Source organism: Neofelis nebulosa, chromosome 1 (genome assembly GCF_028018385.1).
Source record: "Neofelis nebulosa isolate mNeoNeb1 chromosome 1, mNeoNeb1.pri, whole genome shotgun sequence".
Classification (NCBI taxonomy): Eukaryota; Metazoa; Chordata; class Mammalia; order Carnivora; family Felidae; genus Neofelis; species Neofelis nebulosa.
This window is the reverse complement of record NC_080782.1, coordinates 128,687,739-128,701,842: the sequence shown is the minus strand read 5'-3', so window position 1 is coordinate 128,701,842 and position 14,104 is coordinate 128,687,739. Positions and strand designations below refer to the sequence as shown.

Genomic DNA, 14,104 nt, shown 5'->3' with positions numbered 1-14,104 from the left:
GTTCTTCCCCTCACGTAACCTAGAGAATCAGATTATGAAATGAGAAGAGGTAGGGGAGTGAATATTGTTTTCCACTAATAATTCCATACATGGTTAAGTGGATTTTGCTTGCATGTTCTTCCTTTTCCTGACAGGTAAACCTTCAGGCCTTTAATATCAAAATGGGAGTCTTGATCCTGAATAAAATCATTCTGTGATAGGAATCATAATGAGTGACACAGAATGGATTAAAAAATGGCATCTTCTAGGGGCACTTGTACCCCAGTGTTTATAGCAGCACTTTCAACAATAGCCAAATTATGGAAAGAGCCTAAATGTCCATCAACTGATGAATGGATAAAGAAATTGTGGTTTATATACACAATGGAATACTATGTGGCAATGAGAAAGAATGAAATACGGCGTTTTGTAGCAACGTGGATGGAACTGGAGAGTGTTACACTAAGTGAAATAAGCCATACAGAGAAAGACAGATACCATATGGTTTCACTCTTATGTGGATCCTAAGAAACTTAACAGAAACCCATGGGGGAGGGGAAGGAAAAAAAAAGAGGTTAGAGTGGGAGAGAGCCAAAGCATAAGAGACTGTTAAAAACTGAGAACAAACTGAGGGTTGATGGGGGGTGGGAGGGAGGGCAGGGTGGGTGATGGGTATTGAGGATGAGCACTGGGTGTTGTATGGAAACCAATTTGACAATAAATTTCATATTTTAAAAAAATGGCATTTTCTGTATTTATCACTAACTTGGAAATCCACTCTTCTGTCAGTTGGGTGATCTGAAAAACATGGCTCAGCTAATATCAGATTGGATTTTCTGGATATGGGTAATAAAATTGAATATTTGTTTATGTGGCTACAATGGGTACTGCCCTGTGAATTCTATAAATTTGTAGCTAATGTGCCATTACCTTAGAGTCTTACCGAGTATTTCTGCTTTCTGGACACATGAGAGACAGACCCTCGTATTGTTAACGATTGCCTTCATAAAAATTGGAAAACAAGCAAAAGGAAAAAAGTTTATCATCCTCTCAGAACAGGTTTGCCTTCCACTTAGCACAATTAGGTGTGCACTTTCCCTGTTGTATGAAGACAGAGCCCTGCAGGTTTGCACTTAGGCCTGTGGCCAAATCTGCGTCCCTGTGCTCCGAGGAGGTCCACTTTCTGTTCCTTATGGCCGTGCTGGGCAACAGCGAGAAGACCCACAGCAGGCAAGACAGTCTTTCCTGTTTCACTCTAGATGTCAAAAAACAGTCTTTTATCCTTTCCTGTCTTCTCTGGGAAATGGGATGGGGAAGTTTTTCATTTCTGCCAGTGCTTTTGCTTAAGACACACTTGGAAGTTATTTTTCCATAGTCTTGGGGTCGATGCCTTAGTTTGCAACCCAGTCACCAAACAAAAGGAGTGATGATACTGGAAAAGTAACCCATAAGATTGGGATCCAGGTAGTGAGATCCAGGGCACTAGGTTGAAGGGAAATTATTCCCGTGCTATTTTGGAGGGTCTTGTCCTGAGGACAATTAAACAGTCCAGACAGGTCACTGGGTGAGACCAATTTCTTGGTTTGTTTATTTGAGCCTGATTGTTTTTCACTGTTGAGCAGCAGTTCACGGTCCTGCTACACCATTCCCCAGCTCTCTGGAAAGCAGTCCCTTTCATATTTGATTTCTCCAGGGTTCCCTAAGGATCCTAGCTTTGTCTTCATCTGGCTGGATTGCTCTGGTCTCTCTCTGTCTCAGGTCCAGGGTAGAGGGCAGTGCCACTAATCAGTTTCAGCTCCATCTCATGCAGGCATTTGGCTTTATGTCCCGAGTTGCCCTGCAAGCCGAGAAGATGAATCACCACCCGGAATGGTTCAATGTGTATAACAAGGTAACTAAATTGCCTTATTTGGGGATCACCTTAGCTATGGGGTTCAGGAAACTTCATTCTTCCTTGTCATCCTCTGCAGCCAAGTGTCATTGTGCTTTATGAAAGTGTTCTTTCTCATTCTTTTGCTGAGAATCCCTGTGTATTATTGCAAATTAGTAACAAATTTTCATATCTGCTCAAGAGAGCAATGACAAAGCTCTATTTTCATGCTTGTCTTCTATTGAAACTAATAGGAGCGAGTTGGGCCAAGTTGGGCTTCTGGATTACACTCGAAAATCAGCCAGGCAGATAAATTTGTGAAAGAAATCGTAGCAAATAAGAAAGATAGGGCCTCGTTTGTCTTATTGAAATAAATATGCTCAAGAACTGTGCTTTAAATAATAACTGTTTATTAAATTCTGTATTCTAAGTGGGAACTGGCTTTCTAAAGACAAAGAGCAGGTGAAAAAGATTTTATGTAGTTTTTTAGGGGGCACAGTAGGGACAATCATGGTACCCCCTGAAAAATGTCCTTGGCTTTATGGCCATGACATTTGGAATATCTTATCATCTAGATTTCTATGCAGTTCTGTTTTCTCTTTAAAAGTCCTCTTTGAAAAAAGAGAAAATTTCCTGATATACTTGGGATTTATTAGAGTAATTCAGAACATGCAGGTACCACGATAAACTTTTCTTTCCTAGTTTCCTCTCTTTGTCCATAATTTTGCTTTTGCTTTTGCTTTTTAATTTATTTTTCAAGAAGTGACAGTCTGTTCCTCCACCCCACCCCCACCCCACTTCCCTAATTTGGAAATGGGCTTTTCTGAACGTGGTTGCTAAGATATTACATTTGATAGCTTGGTTTTTCTCAGTGGCCTGAAAATAGTCATGTAATTAAAGTAATGGGAGTTAAAATGGAACCTTAGTCTCTCTCTCTCTCTTTTTTTTTTTTTTTTGAGTGACAAGATTTGAGATGCTGGCAGCTGAATTGCCCTTCATATGAGAGGACCTTTTTATCCCTGGGCGGCTGCTGGGCCCAGCCTGAAGCAGACTCTGTCCCTGGAGTTTACTGGGTTTTGGAAATGCTGTGATGATTTGTAATGTAGTATTTTGTAAATCATTTAACCTCCCTAATTCTCAAATGTGAATGTGAATAATAGATTGATTTCTGAACCACCAAAGATGAGTACCATGAATTGCAAGCTACAGGTTTTAAAAACTACCTTTGTGTCTCTTAGGTGCAGATAACCCTAACCTCGCATGACTATGGTGGACTGACCAAGAGAGATGTGAAACTGGCCAAGTTTATTGAAAAAGCAGCTGCTTCTGTGTGATTTCTTCCAAAATGCATGTCAAACCCTGTACACATCTTAGTTGTCATGTATGTTGAAGGCAGTTTACGTGAACAAATTAAGTTGTAAATTTAAGCTCACCTTTTGCACAGTCTTGTACAATCAATCAGTGCTTAATTACAAAATGATTTAAACTTGAGCCTGAGGTATTTTTCATTATTTCTAATTGTAAACATGAGGCAAACCAACCAAGGTAATTATATTCATAATAGAGAAATAGCATTCTTTCTCTGTTTTGTTTTGTTTTTATTTTTGAGAAAGAGAGAGAGAGCGCATGCATGGGCAAGTGGGGGAGGGAGAGAGGGAGACATGGAATTTGAAGCAGGCTCCAGGCTCCGTGCTGTCACTGCAAAGCCCCATATGGGGCTAGAACTCATGAACTGTGACATCATGACGTGACATGAAGTGGGATGCTTAACCTACTGAGCCACCCAGGCACCAGAGAAATAGCATTCTTGAAGACCAGAAATTGGGATGGGGGGTATTCACACATTTTATAACCCAGAAATCCAAGTGATTATGGTGACTTTGCCAATGCATTGTGTTGGAGGATAGTTGTACGGTAGAAAAACAGTGAACCCTGTAGGTAAAGGGTTTTAACTGCATACAGTAATTCTTATGATGCCAAAGTTGATTTGGATTTTAGCTGCTATTATACCTATGTAATTAATTAGGTTACAGAAGTCACGAAAATTGGGTAAGCTTTCTTGTGTTTTATCATTTTCAGACAGGGAGTTGAAGAAGAGGACAAGTGTCTTATCCATGGCTTCTGGCAACATGGGGCAGTATAAGGACTCACTGTCACAGTGACCAACTTGCCAGGTCATTATTTGACTTATTGAGTGAAGGAAGAACCAAGGTCATTTTTTTTTTTTTTTTTTTAATTTTATTTATTTTTTTTTTAAATTTTTTTTTTTTTTAATTTTTTTTTTCAACGTTTTTTATTTATTTTTTGGGACAGAGAGAGACAGAGCATGAACAGGGGAGGGGCAGAGAGAGAGGGAGACACAGAATCGGAAACAGGCTCCAGGCTCCGAGCCATCAGCCCAGAGCCTGACGCGGGGCTCGAACTCACAGACCGCGAGATCGTGACCTGGCTGAAGTCGGACGCTTAACCGACTGCGCCACCCAGGCGCCCCCCAAGGTCATTTTTAAAAATCATTTGCCATTTGTGACTCCTGAACTGAGGGTCTGTAGCCACTGATTTAGAAGTTACTGAGCTTTTATCTAATGATAAGCTCTGTTTGTTTTGTGTGTCACTGACAGGAGTAAAATGGAATATAAAGTAATCTATTATTTAAAAATTGCAATAATAGTGTTCTGTGAAGGAACTCAGGAATGTACCTATTAATCATATTAGAATGTAGATTAAAATAATTTATATATAGGGGCGCCTAATCATCCAACTGTTGGTTTTTGGCTCAGCTCATGATCTTGGTTTGTGAGTTTGAGCCCTGCACTGGGGATTCTCTCCCCACCCCCCAAAACAAATAAATAAACTTAAAAATTATATATATATAATACATATATATATAATTTATTATACATATATAATTTAATATATAATTATATATTATAATATATATAATTTTTTATATATAAAAAACATCTATATCCATATATATGCCTATAAATATCTGTCATTTGAATATATATATCTGTCCAAGGAACATGTGTTCATCCCTTGAAGCATTATGGTGGTAGGATTTAACAGGGATCATCTTTGTAATCCACCTCATTTCAGAGACCAGAAAAATCAGTATGCTACGATAAGCAAACCTTCCCCTCCTCACCCAACCCTGGCCCCGGTCAGAGAAACCACATGAGAACAGGACAAGGAGGTTGAGCTCTGGAAAGCCAGTTTTTGCTAGGTCTCTTGGCCTGGGTGAGACAGGTATTGTCAGTTCGCCCTGTGGATATGGAGTGTGCGGGGAAAGAAGAGAGATAAGAGCCACCCAGGTTCTGTGGCTGCTGAGAGATTCTGCTTCTTAGAATTTTTTTTAGAGGAAAAGGCAAAGCTGTTGGGTTTTTTTAGATTTTATTTTTTAAGTTATCTTTACACCCAATGTTGGGCTCAAACTCACAACCTCAGATTAAGAGTCACGTGCTCTACCGACCGAGTCAGCTGGGTGCCCTAAAGCTATGTTTTTTGTAAAGTCTTTCCTATATTGTAGATTGAGGAACTTTTATACATTTTATTACCAAAGATTTTTAGCTCAGTGCTTCAGTTTTTTCACATGAATTTTTAAACATGAAAAAATTTAAGCATATTTAAAAATAAAGGGAATCGTACATTGAACCCTTATGTACTCAGATTTAACAATTACCAAGAATTTACATCAGTTACTTCATATAATTCTCCATTTCTCTCTTCTTTGCTAAAAAGCTTTTTTTTTTTTTTTTTTCAACGTTTTTAATTTATTTTTGGGACAGAGAGAGACAGAGCATGAACAGGGGAGGGGCAGAGAGAGAGGGAGACACAGAATCGGAAACAGGCTCCAGGCTCCGAGCCATCAGCCCAGAGCCTGATGCGGGGCTCGAACTCACGGACCGCGAGATCGTGACCTGGCTGAAGTCGGACGCTTAACCGACTACGCCACCCAGGCGCCCCTAAAAAGCTTTAAAATAGCTTAAAAACTAGGAATGCCTGGGTGGCTCAGTCAGTTGAATATCCGACTTCAGTTCAGGTCATGATCTCTTGGTTCATGAGTTTGAGCCCCGCGTCAGGCCCTGTGCTGACAGCTTGGAGCCTGGAGCCTGCTTTGGATTCTGTCTTCCTCTCTCTCTGCCCTTTCTCTGTTCACACTCTGTCTCTCTCTCTCAAAAATAAACATTAAAAAAATTAAGAAAAAATGCTTAGAAACTTAGTCTCAGCATGTCATTTTACCCTTACATCCTTCATAAATATCACTAGAAAATATGGTCATTTTCTTGTATAAACCATAATGCTACTATTATACCGAACAATATAAACCACAATTTCTTGATATCACCCAGTACCCAGGCAAAATCAAATTTCCTAGAAGGTTAAGAATGCCTTTGGACAGTAATTTTCTAATTAGGATCCATGTGAGTCCACCCATCACATCTGCTCTCTTTATTCTTTCAATCTAGAGCCAGCAAGCTCCCCTTCTTTCCCCGTTTGCCCCATGTCATTGACTTATTGTATAAGTGGGGTCAGGTGTCCTTTAGAGGGTCCCACCTTCTGAATTTGTTCCTTTTGGTGTCATTTAACTTGTTTCACTGTACCCTGAATGGAAACTTTTCCCCTTATTTTGAATGCAAGCCTGAGGGGCTCAACTTGTTGGCTGTTAACATACACCACATATTAACACAGTGGAGGGAGCAGGATATGGCTTGTAATTACAGTGGTGAAGACCCGAGAATGCATCTACTAATTAGCAGGTACATGAGGGTTTGACATAAGGTCCTTGTTAAGGGTTGTTGCATCTGCTGGAACTCACAAACTTTACTGTAGAGAATTAGAGATCTCATATGAGAAGGCTGTAGAAATGCTCATTGTGGTAAATTCCAACAGAATGAATCTCCAGACATTCTTCAAGTAACTGACATGTCAGCCTAAAAAGACACTGTCCGAGTTGGAGGCCCCCAAATTCCCTTTTGTTCCAAACCTTTGTGTGATGGCAGTGGTTTCTCTGACATGGTAAACTTTGGTTTCCCTCCATTTTCTTTCTAAGTGATCTCTGGAGCCCAGAAGAGTTAGAGACATGAACTATGACCCCTTGTATGACTTCCATAGATAACAAACCAGGTGCCAGCATGTTTGACAGTTCCTTTCATAAACTGAAGTTAATGAAAGTCGTGAAAATAATGGTTACTTTCTGGTGTTGGTAGGAGTTAGGAGATCTTTGGCTCAACAGAATAAGCATGGTTCTTCGTGTTTTTGCTCTAGACAGAAAGCAGCAGCAGGTATATTGTATTTGGACACAAACCTGACTCCCGTTAGAGTGTTGAAGGATTGCAGGACTCTTAGAGGTACGGGGCAAGTCTATCTGCTTTCTCATCCAATGTTCAAAAATAAGCTGGTTGAACTCTGTAACTTACAGTTTTGTGAATTTCCTACAAAACAGCAAGGGCTGTAAAAGGGTTTGGCTAGAATATGTGAACTTTTTGTTTCAGTGCCAGTTACTTGGGACGATTAAAGGAATGACTCTTGGCCAGAAGACTTGAGTCCCCAAGCTGCCATGCTCAGCTTGTGTGTCCCCAAGTGGGGCCAAGTGTGGATTGCTTCCAAAAGGGTAGAAGAGGAGGCCCTTTGGCTTCTTGTTCCAGGGTTCCCGTCCTGTCCACCTGTCCATGAGAAAATATGGATGATTTCTGTGGACGCTGGATGAGTTTGTCGCCTCTGATTCTCTTCACCAGCTGGAGTTCCATTCCCGGACTAGATGTCTTCATCAGTGACTTCAGAAACCACATTCAGATGGGCTTAGCTATGCTGATATGGTATACTAAGAACAACTGGATTTTTCTCTGCTGCTTCCAGCTGGCCAACTTTCTTCACCCCTGCAAGCATTGTGAAAGATTTCTTTACATTCTTAATCTCCTCTCTATTTCTCCCCCAAAGTGTGCTTTGATGCTTAAAGAGGGAAGGCATGGAGGTATGTATACCTTTGGGGTTCCCGGGGCTGGACTTGCACCATGCTCAGCTACTTGAGTGAGCATGAGGATCCCTGATGCCATCCATCTGTAGACTCATACAGCACACACCTGCAAAGGGCCTTCTGTGTGCCCCAGGGGGAGTGGGCGCATTGATGTATTGGGGGATGGTGGAAACAGATTCAGGTGGAGAACTGTTTCAGACTGTCTCCCAGCAGCTGCTCCAGGAGACCACTGTGGGAATGTCAGCCACAAGCCCAGAAGAATTTAGGGGGCATATGACCAAAGAAGGCAGTAGGGGGTATAGGAAGAGCTGATCCCTGAGGGAGAGAATGTAGAGAAAGAAGCTGAAGTATGAATCTTGGGGACATTAATCAGAGTGGTTCTTCATGCTTCACTGTTGATGATTTTAAATGGAGAAACTGAATAAATCAGATGTTATTTCCCAGTTCAGTGTATTGGTTGCCTCTAAGAGTATTTTCCTACCAGGAACAGTCATATACACTTGTTTTAGAATGCCTGTGACAGCAAAGGCATTGCGGTAGTTACTTCCTTTTCTTAGTGATCAAGAACTTAGATTTGCACAAATTTGATCAATTTAGCCACTAAAGATTTAGTGCAGCACAGGGCTCCTCAGATCACTCTGTCTAGATTTGCCTTGGAAACCAAAGGGGTTAGGAGTATGAAAGCATGGTGAATATATTAATCCCAAGAATTGAACCGAGCAAAAATCCTATTGCTCATGCACATAAAGTATCTCTACCCCACAGGCTTATCCCCTAAACTCTGTTTAGGAGGATCGTATGCACACAGTTACATCCCCCCAATTAGCTAGTGCTGGGCATGGCTAACCTTCTCTGTTTCTATGTTTTCTTGCGTTCTAGCCCCAAACCCATCAAAATCTTTTCTGTCATTCCTGGTGTCTCCAGTCCAGTCTTGTGCCCTAGAGTTACGCTATTGGCTTCTAGAACTCAGAGAACTTTTTTTTTCCCTCTTATATGACCCTTATCTCTTTCTAACACATTAAGGGACTTTGTCTATCCGATGGGGATACTTCTGAAGAAGGAAGGGCTTTTGTCTGCTTTAGCTCTAGCATCTGTCTCTCACCTTTAGCCTGGAGCTTTATAGTTCCTGTGTACTCATAACCCTCTGGCTGAACTGAGGTGCTTAGTCTCCCAGGGAAGACAAGCTGTCTGCATAGGTCAGATGGGGAGGATTTTACTCCAGGGAACTGCAGACTACCACTATACTGGAATGCCCAAGAGTGACCTCATAAAGCAAGGGTTCCTTTTGTGGGCTCTGCTCTGTGGCCTCTCGGGATCTAGATGCCAAGGAGTTCTCTAAGCATAGATTTTCTGTTGGATGATTAAAGCAAAGAATAAAAATGGAAAATTTTTTTGGGAAAATGCCTCAACAGTTTCATTACCAGAAGGACACAAGAGTCATTTCAAGCTCGCTGTTGGATAATGCCTCAATGCCATTCCATTCGAGATTCGGGAGCTTTCAGTAAATATTCTTTATTTCTCTTGCTTGTTAAGAAATGCGCAAATGGCAGCTTGGGGGCAGGGTATCAATGTTCTCTTAGCCTCTTCCTGTACACGCTCCTCCGCTGCCCAAAACAAGGTGCATGCCCTTGAGAATCTGCCTTCTGTGGCTGGTAAGGTTGGTGGAGGCTTAGCCAAACCCTTTGCTTCTTTGGCCTTATTATGACTGGCTATTTAAGTCAACATTCAGTTGTGCTCTTATTTGACCCGTACACTGAATTTGACTCTCTGTTGCCCTTTTTTACTTTTTACCTTTTTGTCATTTTTACTTTGCTTTTATTAGCTACTGTGTTAGAAAATTTGAAGATTTTTTGGGGGGATAATAGACCTGATCTCACATCAGACATTGAAATCATACATCTTGTTTTTATAGAGTATAATAGTATATATATTCTGTATTTATTTACTGTTATGAGAGTGTATTCATTTGATACATATAATGGGAAAAAGTGATACATACTCTTTGAGAAAAATTGCAAAGCACAGATAAATATAAATAACCAAGAAAAAGAATTACCTATAAGCTCACTTTCCATAGGCAAATACTAGTGACATTTTGGCATGTTTCCTACTCAGTTTTTTCTACCTATTTTTGTACATTTGAGATAATTCTGAGTATACAGAGTTGTGTATCTTGTTTTTGTCTTTTGCTATACAGTGGATCATCATTTTTTCAAATCATCAAAAATGCACAGATATATTTTAGTATCTGTATAATATTCCATGAGATGGATATGCCATAGTGTACTTAACTAGTCTTTTTAAAATTGTTTTCAAGTTCTCACTACTATAAATAATGCTGGGATGCACATGTTTGGCCATAGTCACCTCATTCCAGATTGTATTCTCTTAGGGTAGGTAGGTTCCTTACATCAGAGGATACACTCAGTGCTAAGGCTTTTCAGAGGAGCTGGCCAATTTACATTCCTCCTGGCATTTTATGAGAATGCCTCATCACACTACACTATTGTCAGTATTAAATGCTATTACGTTTAAGTCTTTGCTAACTTCATAAGCGAAAATGGTGGTTCCACCTAATTTGCATTCCCTTGGTTAGTAATGCTACTGAACGTTCATTACCATTTATATTTATTTCATAAATTGATTGCCTGTTTTTTCCTAGAGTGTCCAGTTTTTTGTTTTTGTTTTTTTATCATTAATTTGTGAGTACTTGTCTGGGTGATTATTGGATTACCAGTTTTTCCTACTAGACTGAGAGGATTGAGGTTTGCTCACCTTATATGCACAGTGTCTGCTATATTGCCTGGCATGTAGTACTCACTCGATAAGAATTTGTTGAATGAGTAAATGAAGATGATGCTTTGTTTTCCTTGAGAAGTAGTGGTAACTCCCCCCTCCTCCCCTCCCCCCCCCCCCCCCCCCGAGGTCTAAAGCGAAGGTACTAAATAACTGAGTGGGGACAGAACAATTTAGGGATCATTATACATATTTCAGTGGTTATTCAGTTAGTGTTGTGTTGCAATTTTTAAATAATATTTATCTAAGTAATCTTGACACCCAACATGGGGCTCGAACTCATGACCCTGATCAAGAGTCAATGCTCTTCCAACTGAGCCAGCCAGGAGTCTCACGTTGTGTTGCAATGTGAAAGTGTATTTACATTAAAAAAAATATTTTTTTACATTTTATTTATTTTTGAGAGAGAGAGCACACAAGTAAGGGAGAGGCATAGAGAGAGGGAGACACAGAATCTGAAGCAGGCTCCAGGTTCTGAGCTGTCAGCACAGAGCCCGACATGGGGCTCAAACTCACAAACCATGAGATCATGACCTGAGCTGAAGTCGGACGCTTAACCGACTGAGCCACCCAGGTGCCCCAGTATATTTAAATTTACATTCACAGAGAGGATAGAGCAGACCCTCATCCCTACAAAAATGTGTAATGTTTGGGATCTAGTTCTGTTGTAAGATAATCATACCTCTGCTTCAACTTTTTGACAGAAGGAAAGATCCTCAATGTCAGGAATTTGTGAAGAGAGTCATAATGAGTCATCTCTTTAAGATAATTATGATTAGTATCGTCTCCGTGAATGCCTTTTTTGTGGTCTTGTGGACTGATTATAATACAAGATACAACTTATTCACACTTTGTGAGGTAAGCAGACAAAAATGGATCCATTTTCTTCTGTTTCACCTGTTTTATTTTTGAAAATGTTATGTTTAAGGCATTTTGTTCAAGAAAATTTTCCATAGAAAAATTCTAAGGGCTTTAAAAATCTACAGTAAAATCGGGGAAGAAGGTGGCAACAGTAGCAGTGGTGACAGCGTTTTTTAATCTCCCTGAGTTTCCTCTTGAAAGCAGAGCAATTTGAGAGCAGAGCTAAAAACCGATGGGCAGCACTGAAACCCAAACTAGTTAAAAAGATATCTTTACTAAGAGCCATAACTGCACAGTGTTAGCCTCTGAAGGAGACAAAGCAGAGGGCATTCAATAAATATCCACTGGAAGGTATGATGGGCTGATGTGAGAATAGCCCTTGATGGTGGGAAGGGCGTTGCCCATTCCAGTACTGGCTTAGTGCAAGAAGTTCTTGATAGTTTCCAGAGTGCCTAGAACAGTCTGGATCTTGTAAACTTTGAAGACTGACCATCCAGGGCTCCCTTCAGGGCCACCACTCTCCCACCCCCTGCCCACCTAGGAGAGATATTGGGAGTGGAATAAAAATTGAGCAGGGTAGGGGCCCAGAGATGAAGGAGGAAAAGGTCCAGATAAAATTGGAGGAGGGAAACAGAACAAAGAAATCTTAAATGGGGCCACATCTTTAAAAAAATTTTTTAAGTTTATTTTTTATTTATTTTAAGAAAAAGTGTGAGTGGGGGAGGAGCAGAGAGAGAGAGAAATGGAGAATCCCAAGCAGGCTCTGCACTGTCAGCACAGAGCCCAATGTGGGGCTTGAACCCATGCAATTGTGAGATCATGACCTGAAGCTACCCCACCTTGAAACACAGCACAAAAGAGGGAGCTACTTGTAGTTAGAACCACACCTTCTGAAAGTACAGGAAGGGGCAGCTGGGTGGCTCAGTTGGTTAAACATCTGACTTCAGATCAGGTCATGATCTTGTGGTTGGTGGGTTTGAGGCCCACATCAGGCTCTCTGCTGTCAGTGCAGAATCTGCTTTAGATCCTCTGTCTCCCTTTTTCTGCCCCTCCTCTGCCTCGCACATGTGCTTTTTTTCTCTCTCTCTCTCAAAAATAAACATTAAAAAAAATAAAAGTTCAGGAAAGAGTATAAAAGAGTATACTAGAAATAGATTGAGGTAAAATCCCACAGAGAATTATTATGAAAGGAAAAAAGAGAATAAAGTGGAGAATAATACCCCTGTAGATAATGGAAGCCTACCACAAAGACACGTCCACAAAACAGAGGAGAACTGTAGCATGTTATTTCAGAACTAGGTAAATGTTTAAGAAAATGATATGAGATAGGAAAGAACAGAGGCCAAGTGACAAAACTCAGGAAAGAATTAGAAATAGGGGCATCTGGGTGGCTCCGTCAGTTAAGTGTCCGACTTCAGCTCAGATATGATCTCATGGTTTGTGGGTTCTAGCCCTGCATCAGGCTCTGTGCTGACAGCTCAGAGCCTGGAGCCTGCTTCGGATTCTGTGTCTCCCTCTCTCTCTGCCCCTCCCCTGTTCACACTCTGTCTGTCTCTCAAAAATAAACATTAAAAAAAATTAAAAAAAAAAGAATTAGAAATAAAAGTCATTTCAAGAATGAAGATGTGGGGTGCCTGGGTGGCTCAGTTGGTTAAGTGTCAGACTCTTTTTTTTTTTTTAATATTTTTTTAAATGTTTATTCTTGAGAGAAAAAGAGGAAGCACGAGTCAGGGGCAGTGAGAGAGGGAGACACAGAATCTGAAGCAGGCTCCAGGCTCTGCACTGTAAGCACAAAGCCCAATGTGGGGCTTGAACCCATGAAATGCAAGCGTCAGCCTCTTGATTTTGGCTCAGGTCATGATCTCACAGGTTTAAGACCAAGCCCTGCATCGGGCTCTATACTGAGCATGGAGTCTGCTTGGGATTCTCTCTTCTTTTCTCTCCCTCTCCCTCTCCCTCTCCCTCTCCCTCCCTCCCTCCCTCCCTCCCCTGCTCTCTTGCTTGCTTGTGTGTTTTCTTTCAAAGGAAAAAAAGTTGAAGATGCAACTAAGAGCAATTAGGCACAATAGGTAATAGCTTAAGTGAAATATTATATTAATGGAAGAGATTTTTAAAAATCCATAAGAAATGAAGAGATAAAAAGGATTCAAGAGAAAATGATGAATATTGAAGATGTGGGAAGAAAAGATCCAACATAAATATAATAGGAGTCCCTGAATTTGAAACAAAAACAAAGGGACAGACCAAATACAAACCTGTATTTAAGAAAAGTTACCTGAAATAAAATACTTAAAATTATATATTGAAAGAGCACACTTTGAGAATATGGATTGAGAACAATAAACCCCAGGACTTTCTAGTAAAATTATTGGACTCAAAAGGAAAGAGGTAGAGGACATTGTGAGCATCTCAATTGGATAAGAAAAAGAAAATGTTTGACAGACTTTTTTCTGGTAATGCTTTCTGCTAAAGGAAATGGAGTAATATATTTAAGATACTTGAGGGAAGAAAATGTGAACCAAGAATTCTAGATGCAGTATAACTGACTTCCAAGTATCATGCACATGGAGAAACTGTCACCGATCATTAAAACACTTGGATGATACTGTTCCCTTGAGCTCTTC

The 14,104-nt window shown here is 40.5% G+C and overlaps 2 protein-coding genes and 1 long non-coding RNA gene across 6 annotated transcripts in view; 2 read left to right on the top strand and 1 right to left on the bottom strand.

The window, feature by feature from the left end:
- PCBD2 (pterin-4 alpha-carbinolamine dehydratase 2) overlaps positions 1-14,104 on the top strand; it is an 80,243-nt gene that overhangs the window by 49,575 nt on the left and 16,564 nt on the right. For 2 of the 4 annotated variants that reach the window (XM_058736157.1, XM_058736159.1), the window contains 2 exons: positions 1,790-1,870; positions 3,088-3,340. In XM_058736157.1, coding sequence (XP_058592140.1) covers positions 1,790-1,870; positions 3,088-3,183 — 177 coding nt within the window. In that variant the 3' untranslated portion in view covers positions 3,184-3,340. Of the gene's footprint in view, positions 1-1,774; positions 1,871-3,087; positions 3,341-3,928; positions 4,024-14,104 lie in introns of those variants that run through there. The other 2 variants (XM_058736148.1, XM_058736153.1) reach the window with 2 other exon arrangements.
- On the bottom strand, positions 7,199-9,043 carry LOC131515441 (uncharacterized). The gene is made up of 2 exons (XR_009263597.1): positions 8,926-9,043; positions 7,199-7,725 (listed from the first exon to the last, which is right to left on the bottom strand). It is a non-coding gene; the product is annotated as an uncharacterized LOC131515441 (long non-coding RNA).
- The window catches only part of CATSPER3 (cation channel sperm associated 3), a 31,130-nt gene continuing 26,081 nt past the window's right edge, over positions 9,056-14,104 (top strand). The window contains exons 1-2 of the mRNA XM_058736136.1: positions 9,056-9,324; positions 11,324-11,477. Coding sequence (XP_058592119.1) covers positions 9,203-9,324; positions 11,324-11,477 — 276 coding nt within the window. The 5' untranslated portion in view covers positions 9,056-9,202. The remainder of the gene's footprint in view (positions 9,325-11,323; positions 11,478-14,104) is intronic.